Genomic DNA, 14413 nt, shown 5'->3' on the forward strand with positions numbered 1-14413 from the left:
TCAGAGAGCCCTCCTCATAGCCTTTCTAATGCTTAGAAACCATCCTTTAGGTCTGTGCCCAAACATTACCAAAATGTCAGTCCTCACCTCTGGTTCTTAACTCAGAGAAGCCACCTCATTATTCACATTCTCTCTAATGAACTCAGAATATTCAAGAGACTCTTGAAAACATTCAGCTCTGGGATCAAACTTTTACAGGCTGTGAAGCAGGCTGAGGCAGGGGCAAGAAGGGAGAAGTGGATCTTCAAATCCCAAGATACCGATGCCAGCCAAACTTCTGTTAGTTTTTATGGAAATTTGCTCCTGGAGGGGCTGGCAGCCCTCACCCTTAGAAATAATCTTGGTCTCTCTCCAGGTTTTGCAGTCAGTGGATTCTTCAGGTTTCTGACAAAATGGCTCTGGCACAGGTCTAGCCATTCTAGAATCTAAAACCCCAACTAGTTTCAGAAATTACCTGGTACACAGGATCTTCAACATCCTCTTCCAATATTGTCTATTGCAGAATAAGGAGAGGGAGGGTGAAAAGCAGAGGACATAAAGGAACAGATGTGAGATTGCATTCAGAAATTACAGGACAGTAAAGAAACCAGCTCTGGGCAGAAGAGGCTGGTGGCTTATCAAGGTAGAAAAAATATAGCAAAGTCAAAATCCTCAGAGCCACCCCCACCTCTACCCCAACTGTTAACAAAAGCAAAAGCAATTGTGTTTCTTTGTCCTCTACCCCTGAATTCTTTCTCTGGATTCGAGATTTCACTGCATCCAACATGCCTAGAGTTTAAGAGAATAAGGGATAATTTCTAATGGTTTGCTTTGGGTCCTGTAATTTACACAGGAATCTTTCATCTTTGTTTATTCCTACTTGGCAGCAGGAAGAGAAGGCGCGACTGTCAGTTTTCACGTGTTTATTTGAAGCCCCGATCTTCTCCAGCACAAGGATAAATTCGCAGGTATACCTGGTACACAGCTTGTTCACACTGCTTATCCTTTTGTGCCTTTTTTTCTAATTCTTCTCTTTGCTTCAATTCGTAAATGAGTTGAAAGAGATCTCTCAAGTCCAGAATAACAGGTTCAGCCTGGAGTGAAAGGTGGTAAGGCACATCATAAGGGAATGGTACTGAGAGGCAGCAACCAATTTTTGTTTTTGCAGTGACAACTTGCAGCCCTTCCTTTTTCTATTAATCTGAAAGCATTCCATTCTTAATTAATTCTACCTTGTTTATATTGGTTTAGCAAATTGCATCTAGGCTAAAGTTCATTTCTTCAACTAATTATATTTGCAAATTCATAATAATCATAAGCATAAAAGGCATTGCTTTTATTTATTAGTGATTTAGAATACAATAAAATTAGGGCAGGGCTTATGCAAAACAGCTATTTGTTTTCTCCTATTTTCTTTTTAAATGAGGCTATGAGCACAAGGAAACTTATTCGTATACGGTGCTTCCATCCAGTTTAATCAGAAAGGAAAATAATTAGACATTAGGAAATACCCATTAGGAAAAAAAAAAAAAAACAAAACTGGATGGGTATGAGCATGTTTCCTTGTTCCAAGCCTGTTTATCTTTTCTAGATGGAATGTGAGCATCAACTTCAGTGGAAATACATTGCTTGGTCATATCTCAGAGTGGCCTCTTAAAGACCGACAGAGTCACTGGACTGTCCCCCCCGGAGTTCCAAGGAAAGGCTCCTTTCTTGGATAGGGATACTCACCGCCTGGGCTGTTTTTATGGCCACAAATCTATGATTCCCTTCCTTCCCACAAACATATCCAAAGGCCCGGTGATCTGTAATGTCCTTTGCAATGTAGGATATTTCATGAACAGCATGATGATGCTGAAGGGCCTATCGGAGAAAAAAAAGAAGGACATATTTCAGGGGACTTTCCCTTCGAGCTGTTGATCAGTAAGAAATGTGTTTCAGCTATGTGTGAACAGGTCCAAAGGGCTTTGGAAAAGCTGTTTAGTCCAGATGGAAAGAAAAAGAGCTATGCCTGCCCTTGAGAAATGGAGGTTTCCCTTTATGGTCTTAATGCTGTGACCAGAGAGAAACACAGGATTGTTCATATGCTGAATAAGCATCTGCATCGGTGCTTTATTCCGCTTGCTAGAGCTAGCCAGTTTAGTCCAGTGGCTAGGCTTCTGTTGGCTCTTTTTTCATGGCACATCCCAGTCCAACTTTTGGATTGACATTTAATATACTTAAATACTCAGGGACTCTGTGTGCTGTGGTGGAGGATGTACACTGTACAACTCCAGGGAGTATCATTAACATTCATAGAACTATGGATGTGCCTGGTGACACCACCATCCAGCAGATGGTGTGTGTTGAGGAATAAATGCTTTTTTCTGTTTAGTCCAAAGTCACCATTGGGGGTAGAGGTAGGGCTATGCATATCTCTCAGGCTTTTCGTTGGTAAGTCCCTTTGTCTGCAATATCAACTCATTTTATTCACTTGCCCAAATCCTATTTCTCTTTCAATGGACACATGAAATAGAACCACTTGTGTCAAACTTCCTCTGATTGAGGCTTGCCTTCTCTCTGCTGACAGAAATAATTCCACCCTCTTTTGTGCTTCTGTAGAACTTTACTTTCTAGTAACACTGAACTGATAAATTCCTCCAATGTTTGTCCCTGGATTTCCTTACCCTCACAGGTCTTCTTTCTCTGATATATTTGCATAATTCCTTGTCTGTCTTTCTCACCCAGTTCTGTCTTCCTTATCCCTGCCATCCTAGCACCTTGCACCATGCCTGGCCCATAGTTGTTGAACTGATGTAAACTGAAATTGATAATTAGTAATTTGAAAATCTTTTATAATTGACCTTCATTATCTGAGCTTCAACAAATGCACACCATCCTATTGGGTAATGGTGATCTTTATGGTTATTTTCCTATATTAAACCTACTTAAAACAATCCTCATTCAACAGTACTCTGTAAAGGCTTATATATGCATCTGGGTGCTTATGGTATGTTTAAAGTCCTTATACTGGGCATGATGAGGCTTGAATTCTAGCTTCTGTGTAAACACAGGTCACCCACTGTACCCCTCTGTACCTCAAGTTTAACCCTCCAGTAAATGGGAGGTATAAACCAGATCAATGGCTCATAACTCAAAGCCCTGGATCTATAGGGTTCATTAAAGGTAATAAAAAGAGGCCCCATGCAATTTTTGAAATCTCAAAAAACTAAACAGAAATCTGTAATTATTCCTAATAAGTCTACACATTTCTATGTGCATGTACATGAAAATGCCAAGTTTATTTGGAATTTTTTTTTTTTTTTTTGAGACAGGGTCTCACTCTGTCACCCAAGCTGGAGTGCAATGGTGCAATCTTGGCTCACTGCAACCTTTACTCCCAAGCTCAAGTGATCCTCCGGCCTCAGCCTCCTAGCTGCGACTATAGGCATATGCCACCACATCTGGCTAATTTTTTTTTTGTAGAGATGGGGTTTTGCCATCTTACCCAGGCTGGTCTCAGACTCCTGGGCTCAAGCGATCCACCTACCTTGACCTCCCAGAGTGCTAAAATTACTGGCTATTTATTTTGAATTATATCAGCTAGTGTTGTTAATATTCCTTAGCTCATATTGGAGTATATTCTCTTATTGGCAATGAGTTATGGTTTAAATAGTCCAAATAGGAAAATGGATGATTACAAATGCAGTTTTTTTGGTAGACAGAATCTTCCCCATTACTGAGTTCATGGAGGGAGAGAGAAATGTAAAGCAGAAGTTAGTTATGAAAACACTGGGAACCACTGGAGTAGATGTTCTCTAAGCTCTTATTCCTTCTTCCCAAATCCCTTGAAGCCATTAGGACCTCCTACTACAAAACCAGCCTCCTGGCACAGTGGGCCTCTGGCTTTCATGACGGTCAATGCCTTAGTTCTAGACCACTGATCTTCCAAAATGTCCATCTCTTGGCCGGTTGCAATCTTTCCAGGCATTTGACCTTATAAATCATTGGCTGCAGTAGAATTTTCTGCCTCGCCTTAAACTTCCAGGGTCTGACCATTCACTAACCTCTCTAACTACTCTTGGAACTCTCTCTTTGGCTTCATGCTTGCCAGGGCTGCCCACTGCCCACTGGACATTATGCTTTAATGGTAGTATGACTGCCCAGTTACCCTAGTCGCTCCAGTGGCAATAAAATGAATGTATAAGTCTAATGGTTTTTAACACAAATAAGTTGGTGAAGAAGGACATATTTGCAAGCAAAATAATTACGATCCATTAATTTTTGTTTTATTAAGAGGACATATTTAGCTAGCAGAGGAAAATTGCTCAAAGAGTGGAAGCTTTTTCATGGTCTTAATGATGTAAAATTGATGAGATTTACATTCGCACAACATGGGGGCATTGATTTGTAGGCTTTTGTGCGTAAGAACGTAGGCAGCAGGGGAAAGTGGGAGACAAAGAGGTTTTTCTCTTCCTTTCCTGAAAGTATCTCTCTCCTTGCAGAATGTGGGGAATGTTATCCACGTTTCCTATTAAATCAAAGTTTGACGACAGTGCCTTATTGATTGCCAAGTAGAATATTGCTCTAAAATTAAGCTGCGATTACAAGTCTTCCTGGTGGAATTAGATTTGGAGATGATTGTGCAATGGTAAAATATCACCTACCAGGAAAGACAGCAGATGGAGATGTTTTAATTTATCTGAGAATCCTCATTAAGTGTTTTAAAATCAAAACATTTTTAATGCCTGATGATACCTAATACTGCTTTGCAGAGTGTAGCTGTGTGTGTGAGCATGAAGTGCTTAAAGATATTTGCAGCATTATTCTTTCTCATAGTTAATTTTATGACATGTTCAAAAGGATTGCTCTGAACATGTCTCATTCATTAGAAACTAACAGTCAGTGAGGGGATATGTCTTGCCCTCTCCAACCTTAACCATGCAGACATAATATAGATACTTAGAAATACAAAGACATTAGAATTCTGCTAATCCCACAATTGCATTATCACATTCACTTTAGAAACTCAGAGTGTCATGCAAATTCTTATACACTGAGCCTCAAAATTGCCCCATGTCTTCAAGTAGACTTTATCAGCACAATCAAAGACAGCTGGAACCTTAAACATCAACCCTGAGTTTATTCGTGAAGGGACTGAAGGTCAGAGATTGAAGTGCCAGGACCGATACTAAACCCAGCTGTTTTTCCTAGGATGACAAAGCATTGCAAAAAGATAGCCAGATTAAATAGAATCAAAGTCTCCTTTCCTTAGACTTTTGGCTCCCTCAACCAACAACAAAAAGATGATCCCTTAACAAGCTGGGACAAGGAAGGCAAGAGAAGGAGAGAATTGGGTAAGGGGAGAGAACTGAGAATGTTCTGGATTCAGGTAGGTATCTGAGATCAGGGAGGGTCATAAATCATAAGGCTTGGAGTAAAGGCCAGCCACCGGACTCTCAAAGAAAAAGGTCAAGACAGCATGGCCCTGAAGTTTACTGTCAGGAATTGGCTGTCTCTGGCACCTGTTGAGCAGCCAGAGGCAGAAAGGTGAGGCGCAGCCCTCAGTCCTAGGGCATAGGAACTGCTTCATCTCTGGAGTGCTTCTGTAGTCAGTTCCTGGGGCCTTGCAAGTAGTTCTGGAGGTGGCTGCGAGAATAATGAGAGAATACGGGCCAGAGTGGGAGGCAGAGGGTGAAGGAAAGGCAGATACTGGTTGTTCTTCTTCCACATTTCCTTTTGAAAACAGTTACTGTCTTGGGAAAAGTTAGTCTAGATATTAAACTACTGCCAAAATCAAAGCAGGTATTTATTCTTAAAAGCAGAGCCTTTAGGAACACCCTAGCTCTCTGCCACAGCTTCATTTACCCCTCCCATTCTGAATTCTTCTTTGCATGGTGGATAGAAGTCATCACTAAAGAATTCCAAGGACAATCCAGGTATCAATGTCCTCAATCCAATCTAACCTTCCTATGCATGAACTTCAGGTAACCTCCGCTGTAGATAATCTAAGGAGCTCATTACTCTCCCTTTGAACTTTGTACTTTTCCACCTCTATGCTATTGCTCACATGGTTTTCTCTGCAGATCCCCTGGCCCGCACTTCATCAGCTCACAGAACTATAGTGTACCTATGACGGAAGGCATAGCTCTGACATGTCGCCCATCCAAGGAAGCTGCCCTGATACCGCATTTCCCTGAGTAATAATTCCCATCCCTAGATCTCATTGCACTCTATTTGTCCTTCTACACAGGATGCTTTGTGCTTCTTTCGCATGTACCCATTCATCCAGTTACTCACGGCATGTGTATTTACTGAGTGCCTATTATGTTGCAGGTCTCCTGCTATGTACTATGGCTACACAGATGAATAAAACATAGTTCCTTCTTCAAGGAGTTCCCAATCTCATAAAACAGGTAGGCAAAAAAACTAGCAATCATGATATAATACAACAAGCCTTATATTAAAAGTGTGCCCAGTGTGTCACATAGGCTTGGGGCAGGAATGGGGGAAGGGCATCAGGGAAGGCTTGACAAAGGAGGTGACCTTAAATTGAGGCTCTGAGGATAGATGGAAAATCTCCAGAAAATAAGAAAGAAAGGGCATTTTAGGCAGAAAGAATTGACTGTGTGAAGGCAGCTGGGTTCTGAGAACAGGACAGTGTGGGGAACATCTATGCACATGTTTTCTCGCTCCTTCAGGAATGTTAGACCCTGCAGAGAAAGATCCATGTCTGGTTCTTCTCAATCTTACCCCTGCTCCTAATACTGCACCTTCTGAACAGTAAATGCTACATAATTTTTCAGGAAGGCAGAGGGGAGAAAGGAAGAAAGGAAGTAAAAGAAGAAGGGAATGAATAGGGAGGAAGAAAAGAAAGAAAGAAACACCAAGTCACATTAAGATATGCACTACATACGGTGGATGCTCAATAAATGTTCAATGAATAAATGACTCAGGTTAATTCATAACATTTCACATAGGATTCATCCTGTGAACAGAGACTTTCTTATCTGATCATCATTAAATCTTTTTTTCTTTGTATTTCCATGAGCCATTTACCAATGTTTAAATGAAGTATCAAATTGTTTGGAGGGTTACTGTCTGACAGAATAAATTACAGAGAAGACTTAATTTGTAGTATGGTTCAATACAGCCAATTAAATACAGTATGGATTAGAAAGTCATCTGCTGCAGATTTTACCATTAGTTTTTTTAAAGAATAAATTCTACCCTATTTAGTCTTCATATTATTAGTGTATGTGTGTGTGAGAGTGTGTTTTGCCGAGGCAATACTATTCACAGGAAGAATACCCACCAGGAATCAAGTGAGTTAACAACAAAACAAAACAAAGCAAAAAAGCAGAAGAGAGACACAGAATAAAAATAGATACATGAAAAACACACTACTTCATACTACAAGCAATTACAGTAGTTAAAACCTCACAAGACAAAGGGAAGCCCAGGCTCATTACAAAGGCCTTTCTCTTTTCTAACATATTTTTGGATGCACTTGCTGCATTGCAGTGCCAATGAGGCGACCTCTGCACCAGCCTCCAGGCACCCCACCATCAAACGCTCAATGGAGCGGGTCAGAGTGAAGTGTTCCCTGGGTTGGCATCCTGAGATCTTCTAGAAGTTTTTACTCAAGGACAAGCCCAGATTTCCAAATAACATAGTCTCTTGCTGAAGAGGCAGTGTGATAATGGAGGAAAGATATAGACTCTGGAGCCAGAGGAAATGCAATTCAAATCCAATCTCCACCATTTACTAGATGTGTAGCTTTGCAAACATCACTCTAACTTTCTGAGGCTTCTTTTCTCTTCTTGTATAATACTAAGAATGATATGGGAACCCAAAGTGCTGGTGGAAATATTAAACTGATTCATAGGAAATATATCAGATAGAAATGAGGTACCATTTCTTCCCATCAGAATGAAAAAAGCAGAAAAGATAATACCCAGTATTGACCAAAGTGTAGGGAAACAGATATCTTCTTGTGCTACTGGTTTGCTACTTGTAACATAAAGATAATAATAGTATCTCTCTCATGATGCTGTCAAGAGGATTAATAAATTAATGCATGTAAAGTGATCAGAACAGTGCAAGGCACATTTACAAAGGTTGGTAAGTTTCAGCCATTATAGGTGTTTTTAATTGGTGGAAGTATGATTTGGAGCAACTTTTCTGGAGGGCTAGAATGTTTCAAAGCTGTATGTTTCAAAGCTTTAAAGATGTGCATACACTAACTCAAGATTATTCTTTAATTATTGATCCAGAGAATGTACTAAGTGGGCAAAAACTTGACTTCAAAATATTCCCTGCAGTGTTGTTAGGATGGTGAAAGTTGGAAATGTCGAAAATGTTGAGCATTAGCTGACCTGTTGAGGAAAATGCATTTTGCTATAAGATGAAATAGTATGCAGTACTGAAAAAATGATCTTGTGGAAGTATGTATTTTTGCTATGAAAATATATTCACAACATCCTAGTTGAGTGAAAAAAACATAGTACAAAACAGTATTTTCAATGATTCTATTTTTGAAAAAAAGTACACATATACATATATGTGTACATAACAAGGGTTCTCTTTCGAGTGGTGGTGGAATTACTAGTAATTTACTTCTTATTTATGCTAATTTTTGCTACAATTAATATGCTATTTAATAAAGAAAAACATAAGATTTTTTTCTTTCATATCCAAATTTAATGGATGCATGGTCACCTGATCCTCCGTGAGCCCATTCAGTCTCCCTCATTCTTATCCCACATAACCAAGTCTGCCTTGTCAATTTCACCTCCCAAATACCCTTCACTTTGTCCAGTCCTTTCCATCTCTACCAGCAGATGCCAGGTCACACAGCTATCATTTCCTGCCTGGATTATTACAGTAGCCTCAGTTCTTCCTCATCTACTTATGCCAACCTCTTCTCTGACAGTCACACCATAGGATGAAGAGATTGAGAAGAAAACCTGGCAAATCTAATACATCTTTCTAGTACTTAAAACACAACAAAAGCTTCCCATTGCTCTTAGGATAAAGACCAAAATCCTTGCCGGGGTCTGCAAAGCCCCCTGTATGACCCGGCTGCTTCCCCAGGCTGTCTCACCACAGGTCCCCTTGGTGTTCTACAGTCTCTCAAATGCACCACATTCGAGTTTTTGCATATGCTGTTCCAGTTGCCTAGAAAGCTCAACTCCTTTCCCTCATTCAGACATCAGCAGAGATGTCTCTTCTCTTTGCAAGTTTCCCTGACCTTCTAGCAGAGACCAGGTTCCCGTGATGCAAGTCCTCTCCCCTTCCTTATCTTTTCCACTGGGAAAGATCCCTCACCTTGCCATTATATATGCAGATGAATTGATCAGTGTCTGTCTCCACCACTAGAGGCAGCTCCAGGAAGGCAGCAGCAATATTTTCTTTTCTTATCATCTTATTGTAAGCATCAAGTACAGTGTCTGACATACAATAAGGGTTTTGTACATCTAGGTTTTTACTATTGTAGTAAAATATACATAACGTACAATTTACCATTACCATTTGAACCATTTTTAAGTATGCAATAATATGGCATTAAGCACATTCACACTGTTTTGCAACTATCACTGCCATCCATCTCCAGAAAATTTTCATTTCCCCAAACTGATGCTACCATTAAACAACGCTCCATTCCCTACTCCTTGTAGCCCCTGGCAACTGCCATTCTCCTTTGCCTCTATACCTTTGTCAGTAAACATTTTTATGAATGAATCTGTCAGCAGGATCCTGTGTCCAGGTATCTCTCTGAATTCCACTGACTATCCATTTTCCTCTCTGAGCCTTTGTTTCCTCAACAATTAAAATGAGGAGGTGGAATTCAGTAAATATTCATGTCCTCGTTTTCTCTCAACATTTCTTTAATTTCTTTTAAATTTTGATAACAAGACAACAGCTATAAAAAAAAAGGCTTCTTCTTCTTAGCAGTTCTCTAAACAGATGCTATACACACACCAGTCTAGAAAGATGTGCATGAATTCCTTGCCTAAAAGTAGGAAGATGCACTAGTTAACCAGCTGAGGGTATCCAAGACCTGTGAGCTGGGCTTCAATTTGTCTAAGAGGCAAAGTGGAGCCAGGTGTGCTTAATCAATTAGTAATCACCAAAGTGACAACAAAGTATATTTCTGCTAAAGAGAAGCTAAAAAAACACCTTAGGCAAGGAAACTTACTTCAGTGTTAGTTTCCTAACACTGGGGTTCAACTGAAATCTATGCCCCATGATCAAGGATGTGGCTACAGTATAGTCACAGTTGGTAGCAGGATAGACAGCTGTTCTGTCTCATTCAACTCACATTCATTCTCCAAAAGCCCTTAGGTGCTAAGGTACAGTAGGCTCTGGAGACACTAAGATGAACAGGATGGAGTCCTGGCCCTTTAAAGCTGGCACTACATACACATATATGGAAGTGGGGAGCCCCTTATTTTACTAAACAAATAGTTTGCATATTGCGCTGTTCTGTCCCCATTTCCAGAAGGCATGTAGTATATACAGAAGGATTTGAATACCTCCATGGCTTTGTGGCCATGAACAAGCCACCTTACTTCACTAAGGCTCAGTTTCTTCATCTGTAAAATGGGAGTCATTCCTTTCACGTAGCGATGTAAGGAAGACCAGTTAACAGGTCTAGAAGAGCATCTGGTAGATGGTAGGCTCTTCACACTTTGAGTCTTTTCCCAGGCAACTGAGTTTGAGGTTCTCAAGCTAATGCTATATAATTTAGGGTTCAAGCACCAAGAGTAGTTTCCTCAGATGAGGACTTCCTTGGAGCTCACAGGATAATGGTCTTGCAGTGGCTAAAGGGTGATGAGAAAAGGAAACACTTGGAAATCAAGTCATCAGAAAAAGAAAAGAGCTAAAAGAGTTTCAAACTTTATGAAGTCATCTGAGAACCTGGACTCTCTCAGGTTTTATTTACATTTAACCCTGTAATTTCTAGTTATATAAATAAATTTGTTTTGTGACTTAAGACATTTTAAGGTGAGTTTTCCATCATTTATAACTGAGAGATTTCTGAATAATATAGTAATCATCATTATTCCTATCTTAGACAGCAGGAAAGAGGTTCAGAAAGAAGTGACCTGCCCAGGTAGCAGGAGGCTGATGTGGGCTTTGAGCAAGTTTCGTTGATATACCAAGTGTATGCTGGTTTATTGTTAGTAGTAATTAATACTGGAACTATAATCATGAAATGTCTTTGGTAATACATTAAGTAAATACATAAATACATTGCTATTAAAAAGCACAATTTTCGGTGAAAGAAAAATGAGACACAAATACTTAAGAAATAACTCTGTAATGTGAAATTTGAATTGGAAATATCAATACAAACTTGTGATTTAAAATACATATTCCTGGCACTGTTCACCAAAAGGATCTAGAAGCAATGAAACCCCCAGTAGTTATGAGAGCACCTAATGTAGCTATTCATTATCTATTTATCTATTTATTTATTTATCTTTTAACCTATCTAGTGAGAGAATCAGAGAAGGCAAATATGGCAAAAGGTTAAGTTTTAGAATTATCCTTTTACATTTTTTGTTTGAGCATTTTCATAAGTTGGAAAAAAATTTAAATCTAAGCATGTTCCTTTACCTCCACTCCTCCTCCCTTTCTCTGAGAATAGAAACCAAGACACTGAGCACTTCAGTGACTTAACTGAAAGTCAGCTGCAGACAAAAAAGACCTTTATCAGGCCGGGCGCGGTGGCTCACGCCTGTAATCCCAGCACTTTGGGAGTCTGAGGCGGGTGGATCACGAGGTCAAGAGATCGAGACCATCCTGGTCAACATGGTGAAACCCCGTCTCTACTAAAAATACAAAAAATTAGCTGGGCATGGTGGTGCGTGCCTGTAATCCCAGCTACTCGGGAGGCTGAGGCAGGAGAATTGCCTGAACCCGGGAGGTGGAGGTTGCAGTGAGCCGAGATTGCGCCATTGCACTCCAGCCTGGGTAACAAGAGCGAAACTCCGTTTCAAAAAAAAAAAAAAAGACCTTTATCACTTCCACTTCAGTCAACCATTGGTCCAAAACGTAAGGGTGTCTTTCAGAGACACACATGCTCAGAAGTACTTCATGTTAGAGTGACCAGTTTCCTTTGTTCCTTCTTGCAGTCCCGTGGCCCTCATCAATAAACATCAGCCAGTATCTTTCTTTTTTGTTTTATGTTATTTGTATTTTTTAAAACTTAATCTAGAGTTCCAGGACACATGTGCAGGGCATGTAGGTTACATAGGTAAACGGGTACCATGGTGGTTTGTTCACTTATCAACCCATCACCTAGGTATTAAGCCCACATACATAGCTATATTTATCATGATGCTCTCCCTCCCACTAATCCCCCAGCAAGCCCCAGTGTGTGTTGTTCCTCTCCCTGCGTCCATGTATTCTAATTGTTCAGCTCCCACTTGTAAGTGAAAACAGGCAGTGTTTGGTCTTCCGTTCCTGTGTTAGCTTGCCGAGGATAATGTCTTCCAGCTCCATCCTCTATCCATGTCCCTGCAAAAGATATGAGCGTGTTCCTTTTTATCAGCCAGTACCTTCCTATTTTCACATTTGTAAAAGTTCAGGCTGAGTAAGTATGGAAACAATTTGTACTCCTGACTCTATGGGCCAGGGGTGGGCTGGGGTGGGGTACAGATTCCCTAACTTGGAAGATTCTCTAAGCATGCTTAAGAATTCAGACTTTCTTTTCTTTACATTAAAAAAAGGGGAGGTGCTGATATGCAGAGAGTACCTGCTATATGCTAGGCATTGTGCTAGGTACTCCTCAGTTCGACTCACCCAACAACCTTGCCTATCATTTCCCCTACTTTACTATGGAGGTACCTGAGACACAGAAGGGTTAAGTAACTTGCCCCAGGTCACACAGCAGATAAGGCAGACCTTGGACTGCTGCCAGGTATGGCTGGCTCCAGACTCCAGGCAGCCTCTGTGCACTTGAATACAGTTTCAAATGTACTTTAATGGCTTATATTTTCATTCTTCTAAAATTCTTATTTTTATTTGTTTCTTTCTGCATGAAGAATCCTAATAACCATTGTGGGTGTTTAGTAACGTAACCAATGATTTTAACATTTTAGCTCATGGTGTAAAATTATTATAGAAAGTAGGTAAATGAATGCGGTTGAATGGAAATGAAACAGCATGTTTTGCCACAAGTAACTGCGGACACGAGGTCATTATATTTAATAGAAAATGATTTTTTGTGTTGCGCCCAGTCTGAAATTAACCTCTGCCTTTGTCACAATAATATCTTGCATGCTAGACCGAAACTTACAAAAAACTGAATTGACTACAATGCAGCCAGTGGAAAGAATACTGGATTAGGAGTGAGAAGACTGAGATTCTAAGTCCTGGTGTCCTCATTTATAAAATGAGGTGGATAGCAGGTAGTGGTCATGGCAAACAATGACTTCTAAGGGTGCTGAGGTAAGACATGATTTGCAGTAGACACAGGTCAGCATCTGAAATCCACATCTGATGTGTGCTACTTTTGTTAACTTGGACAAATCACTTAGATACTCTCAACCTTAGTGTCCTCATCTGTGAGTTCATTCAATTGGAGTACAAATTAAATATGATTATGCTGGTACAGTTCTTAGTGTTCTGCCTGGCACAGAGGTTGTTTAGTAAATGGTAGTTGCTTTCCAGCTCAAATATTCTGCTATCCAAATTGTTTGTCATTGTTAAGTGTTAAATTATGCCCCCAACCCAATTCATATATTGAAGTCTTAAACTCCAGTACTTCAGAAAGCGACCTTATTTAAAAACAGAGTCATTATATTTAAGATGAGGTCATAGAGGGTGGCCCAGTGATCCAATATGAATGGTGTTCTTATAAAAGACAGAAATTTGGACACAGACTTGTATATGGAGATAAGGCCATATACAGATATCTGATGGCAGAGATCATGGTGATATGTCCAGAAGAAATGCCAAAGACTGCCAGCAAATAACCAGAAGTGACAGGACAGACATGGACCAGTCTTCTGCACAGCCCTCAGAAAGAACAATCCCTGCAGACATCTTGATATGGGATGTCTAAAGGCTCTAAAACTATACAACAATACATTTCTGTTGTTTTAGCTGCCTGGTTTGTGGTACTTTGGAGAAATGGCCGTCGGAAACTAAATATAGCCATCTTCTTATTTTTACCTTCACGTCCCTTTGTTTAAGGAGTTGGCCAAGATAAACTGTTGATGAGACAAGGGTTAAAGGAAACCAACATGAAACTAAATCCCACATATTTTGACTTATTTCTTCTCTCTCAGTGAGCCTTAATTTTCCAATCTGTAAAATGAAGGGGCAGGAATGATCCCTTCCAGCTCTGCTCTGCTTTTCAATGCAGAATAACAAAGCTTTTTGTTTTTCTATTACTGACAGAACTTGCTACTTAAATCAGAAGCACAGAGTGTAGTGCAGC

At 40.1% G+C, this 14413-nt stretch overlaps 1 protein-coding gene across 7 annotated transcripts in view; it reads right to left on the bottom strand.

Annotated features, from left to right (window-relative positions):
• DAB1 (DAB adaptor protein 1) overlaps window positions 1–14413 on the bottom strand; it is a 1258287-nt gene that overhangs the window by 73958 nt on the left and 1169916 nt on the right. For 6 of the 7 annotated variants that reach the window (XM_012442604.2, XM_064372402.1, XM_021667664.2 and 3 more), the window contains 3 exons: window positions 1711–1842; window positions 954–1073; window positions 455–493 (listed from right to left, as the gene is read on the bottom strand). The exons of the other annotated variant lie outside the window; for it this stretch is intronic. In XM_012442604.2, coding sequence (XP_012298027.1) covers window positions 455–493; window positions 954–1073; window positions 1711–1842 — 291 coding nt within the window. The remainder of the gene's footprint in view (window positions 1–454; window positions 494–953; window positions 1074–1710; window positions 1843–14413) is intronic. 7 annotated transcript variants of the gene reach the window in all.

The sequence above is a fragment of the Aotus nancymaae genome, unplaced genomic scaffold (genome assembly GCF_030222135.1).
Source record: "Aotus nancymaae isolate 86718 unplaced genomic scaffold, 86718_ANA_hifiasm-v0.15.2.pri h1tg000007l, whole genome shotgun sequence".
NCBI lineage: Eukaryota > Metazoa > Chordata > Mammalia > Primates > Aotidae > Aotus > Aotus nancymaae.